General features: G+C 50.7%; 1 protein-coding gene across 1 annotated transcript; it reads left to right on the top strand.

Annotated features, from left to right (window-relative positions):
* The first annotated feature begins 1961 nt into the window (after positions 1–1961).
* Positions 1962–2828, top strand: LOC125582396. The gene has a single exon (XM_048749074.1). The coding sequence runs from the start codon at positions 1962–1964 to the stop codon at positions 2826–2828; it is 867 nt and encodes a 288-aa protein (XP_048605031.1).
* Positions 2829–4877: the final 2049 nt, after the last annotated feature.

Below are 4877 nucleotides of genomic sequence, written 5' to 3'. Positions count from 1 at the left end.
TTGGCCGCGAAGCTGCTCACGGAGAACTTGCCGAAGTGTCTAGCGTAAAAGATCTCGACGGTGATTCTGACCGCCCTTCATGCAATGATAAGCCCCCTCAAACGGAGAACTCTCTCCAAGGGAACCAATCGGGAGAAAAGCATGGGAGGAGGACGAGAAGGGCAATGACAATAGTCACCGCAGAGTCAATATGATCATCCGAGGATCGCAATACTGCAGTGATACCGCCTCTGCCATCAAAACTTATCAGCGCAAGGCCGAGACGAGCGCGAATTCGCTAACATGGTCTGCACCTAGTGACTTCCCGAAGGGAGCGATCACTTTCGATGAAGAAGAGGCAGGCAGGATCGACCATCCCCACTGCGATCCTCTCCTGATCGATCTCGTGATAAGAGATCTCGAGGTTGCAAGAGTTCTCATCGACATGGGTAGCACGATCAATGTCATCTTCCACAATACTTTAAAGAGGATGAACATAGAGCTAAGAGAAGTCGTACCATCGTCCAAGCCGCTAACCAGTTTCAAGCGCACGGCGTCAATGACTCTCGGATCGACCAAACTGCCTGTTGTTGTGAAAGAAGTTACGAAGATTGTCGACTTCGCAGTCCTCGACCACCCAGCCATTTACAACGTCATCATGGGCACGTTTTGGCTAAACGCCATGAAGGCAACACCGTCGACTTATCACTTAGGCATCAAATTCCCGACTAGTAACAGAATTGCCGCGATCGATCTAGGGATGCCAGACACAGTCAAGACGTTCCTTCCTGGCCGAACACAAGCTAAGGGAAATCACCACCACCGCAATGGTGAAACACAAACGGGGGAAGCTAACTCAGGCACTAACTGAAAACGCTTTGGAGAACACGGTCCAGAATCGTCGACTCAAAAAACGGTTAGGAAACAACTAGTTTCGGAACCCAGCGTTTCAACCCAACCGGAGGAGAAAAACCCGGTAGAAGACGTCGGTGTTGGGAAAAATACTCAGGTATTGAATTTCTCCAGACCCCAGGCAGAACACCGGCCTCTGGGTCCCCACTAAGAGGTACCCCGGTTCCACGCTACGAAGTACTCCGGGTCCGGTCCCTGGGACCGCCCCCTTCCCCCGGGAAAAGGAAAACTTCCGATAAGGAGAACCTTCCATATTTCCGAATATGGAAGAGTTTAACGTACTCCAACCGACTAAGGCCCGCCTTAAGAAGTCTATATAAAGGGAACCTAAACCCTAAAGCAAGGGATCGACACTTCGAGACTCAGAGATTAGAGCTAGACGGCTAGAACTAGGATTCTTACTCAAAACTTTTGTAGTTCCAGCTATTTGATCTAATAAAACGTCTATTTCTACTTTCTTACTTGAAAATCAATACAAATACCAGTCTTGTCCATCGTTCCATGGTACTCACAATGATCCTACACAAAAATCCCCTAACAGTTTGGCGCTAGAAGGAGGGGAGTAATCTAAACTACGTGATAATGGCGGTGGATGAGTAGAACGAGCTACCCGAAGCTACGCAAAGAGAAGCCGAACTTCAAAGGCAAATCGATGGTCTGCAAAGTCAAGTAACCGAGTTGTATAAAACTCGGGAGGAGGCTAATCCCGAGCTCTCCTCGGAATTCCAGAGCCTAAAGGAGAAACTCAACGAACGCTCCAAGCAACTGGAGCAGAGCGATGAGAAGCTCAGCCAGCTCGAATCGGAGAATCTTAACCTCTGAGACGAGAACCAAGCCCTCAACACGGCGAGTAAGAAGAAGCGTCGATTCCGGGCTTAGGTCCGCCCCATGCCGACTTTGGAGACACCCAAATCCGGACGGATGTGAATTTTCCACCTACGGCATTGGGAGGAGACACATCAACGCGCGAGAAGGCTAAGGATGCTCAGACCTACGACGTGGAAGACATCAAATCTGAGCCGGAACCCGATAAGGAAGCACCTGACGGAGCAACGAAAGCGGAGTCTCCTATGGTCGCTTACCTGGAGCAGATATTCTCCAAGAGGCTCGATGCCATGCAGTCCATGATAGAGAGGCTCCCAGGAGTACCTCCCCCCATCCGGAAGAGCAACCCCGACTCTTATGCCGATACTCCTTTCACGGATGAGATCACATTGATCGAGATGCCCAGGAAGTTCTACTTCCCCAGCATAAAGGCGTATGACGGCACCACTGATCCGGACGACCACGTTGCCCAATACAGACAAAGGATGCTCGCCGTAGCACTCCTAAAGGAGTCGCGTGAAGCTACCATGTGCAAAGGGTTCGGCTCAACCCTGACCGGACCCGCTCTGCAATGGTACATCAACCTACCCTCCAGGTCCATAGCCTCCTTCGCAATTCTCAGCAATAAGTTTGTGGAACAATTCGCCAGCAGCAGGGACCTGAAGAATACCTCTGATGGCCTCTACGAAATCCTCCAGCACCGGGCGGAACCCCTACAAAGCTACATACCCCGCTTCAATCAAGATAAGGTGGCTATTCCTGAATGCAGCATCCCCACTGCTATCTATGCCTTGAAAAGAGGCCTACTCCCCGACGGGGACTTCTATAAGGAGTTAACCAAATACCAGTGCAAAACCATGGAAGACGTCCTATCTCGAGCCTGGGCGCAGGTAAAATGGGAGGAAGATGTCGCCAGCCGCGCTAAGGCGCAACAAAAGCAAGATCCCAAGACGATCAGTCCAGACAGAACCGAGCGAGATGAGAAACCCTCTCAAATACCAGCCAGGGACTCCGGATATCGAAACCGGGGCAGATACCAGAACCGGCCGATCGAGAAGGTAGAAGGGATGACAGTGTGCACGTGGCCAGACATCTCTCACCTCTCTGTCTGAAGGTCGGAGCTAATCAATGTTCTGAGGCAGATGGGCCAACATGTCAAGTGGCCTCAGAAGATGAAAGCACCCGACTCTTTCCGAAACCTTTGTTTCTGGTGCGACTTCCATCGAGACCACGGTCACAAAACGGAGGACTGCGTCGCACTGAAGATCGAGGTCAACGAGTTGCTTAAGAAAGGACACCTCAGGGAGTTCCTTTCCGAGAAGGCCAAGAGCCATGTAAGCAAGGAGACAACGGGAAAGCCCACTGAAGCTGCTCCCCTCTCGCCACCTTGACAGGAACGAGTGATTCATGTCATATCGGGCGGTTCGGAGATTAACGGCATAAGCCACGCAGCCGCGAAGAAAAGCACCTGGAACGCCAAGCACGGCCTAGAGGTGGCTAAGCCAAAATGCCTGCTCCTAGGTACGGACAAAATAAGTTTCACGGCCAAGGAACAGGAGAAAGTTCTCACCCCACATCACAACGCCCTGGTCATATCACTCACTTTAGCGAACTGCCTGGTGAAACGAATATTGGTAGATAATGGAAGCTCCGGCAACATCATCTTCCAGGCCGCATACAAGGATCTGGGGCTAGAGGAAAGCGCTCTAACTAAGAGGATAACCCCACTTATAGGGTTCAGCGAGAACTTAAACAAACCGCCGGGGAGGTGACCCTCCCTGTATACGCTGAAGGGATCAACATGTCAACCAAGTTCCTTGTTGTTGACTGCGACTCATCCTACAATATGTGTTAGGGTATTTTTATGTACAAGCGATCCGTGCTCAGCTCTACGGAATGATAGGAGGAAGGAGACACGTTGTTGAGTGTATTCTCCTGATTCGATAGTTGATAAACCAGGAGATCATGCTCTTAGGATACCGCCATATGGGTATGGGCCAGTATAGGTCGTTGGTGCCTTAGTAGCAGCAGGGGAGATTGGTCGTTAGGCGGGGGCTGCCTATCGATAGTGAAGATCACAGGGTCTTCTTGATCCATGATTGATGGTTCCGACTACCAGGGTCGGTCCTTGGGTGCCTCCTGGTCTATAGTTGATGGTTCCGGCTACCAAGGTCGGTCCTTGGGTATTTACGCATGGGACCATGAAGGGTGTTTGGATTTATAGCTGCATTCTTCAGTGGAGATTACCTACGTACCCTTTAGTGAGGGATCACGTCGTTCGTTGTTCATGTATATGGAGGCACGTGGCCTAGGTGGGCGCTGAGCCTGATGGAGGCATATAGCCTGATGGAGGCGCGTAGCCTAATGGAGGCACGTAGCGTTGGGAGCACGAGGCTCTAGTGGGCACATGGCCTAATGGGCACGTAGCCTTGGGAGCACGTAGCTCTGTAGTTGGTAGGAGTCATCTGTTCTAGAGGGCACATGGCCGGAACAGATGGTAGTCATGTTGATACGCTGCAGTGTGTATGATGTGTCGTGGTGCTTCAGTGAGCATGGAGGAACCCTGCTGACGAGCTGGAGATCGTGGCCTGAGCCAGTATGTAGAGTTGTAGACGTGCTGCAGGGAGCATATATCTTCCCCTGGTCGATAGCAACCGCCAGAGTCAGTCTATCATCAGCGTGTCGAAGAAGAAGGTCTTCTAGGTATGGAACCTTGCCTTGGCGGCGGTGGAATTGTGAGCTCTAGTCAAGGACGTCTCGGACCCCTTTCTTTAGGTTTAGAAACCTATATTTATCGTGGAGGTCGTGCCTCCCTCATAGGATTTGGAAATATTCATTATATCTTTAGATAATAGAATATTTTCTTTTTTCTTAATGGAGGTCATATGTATTGAAATTCTTCCTCTTTCTCTCGGATTTAGGGAGATTCTTTCTTATCCAAGCTGGTTTCCTTATTAAAGGAAGATTTTCATTTATCCTAAGGCAGGATAAATCACTCGGCCTGGAAGCCGGACACTGGAGGCAGGACCCAGACCCGGGGGCAGGGACCTAGACCTGGGGGCACGGACCCGGAACCTGGAGGCATGAACCTGGAAGCCGGAAGCTGAAGTAATCTCTTCATGGAATATTTTTCCCCAACAATAAGATCCTAGGAAGACCCT

The sequence above is a fragment of the Brassica napus genome, chromosome C2, assembly GCF_020379485.1.
Source record: "Brassica napus cultivar Da-Ae chromosome C2, Da-Ae, whole genome shotgun sequence".
Taxonomy (NCBI): Eukaryota; Viridiplantae; Streptophyta; class Magnoliopsida; order Brassicales; family Brassicaceae; genus Brassica; species Brassica napus.
The sequence above is the reverse complement of the archived record's forward strand: the minus strand, read 5'-3'. Positions and strand labels throughout refer to the sequence as shown.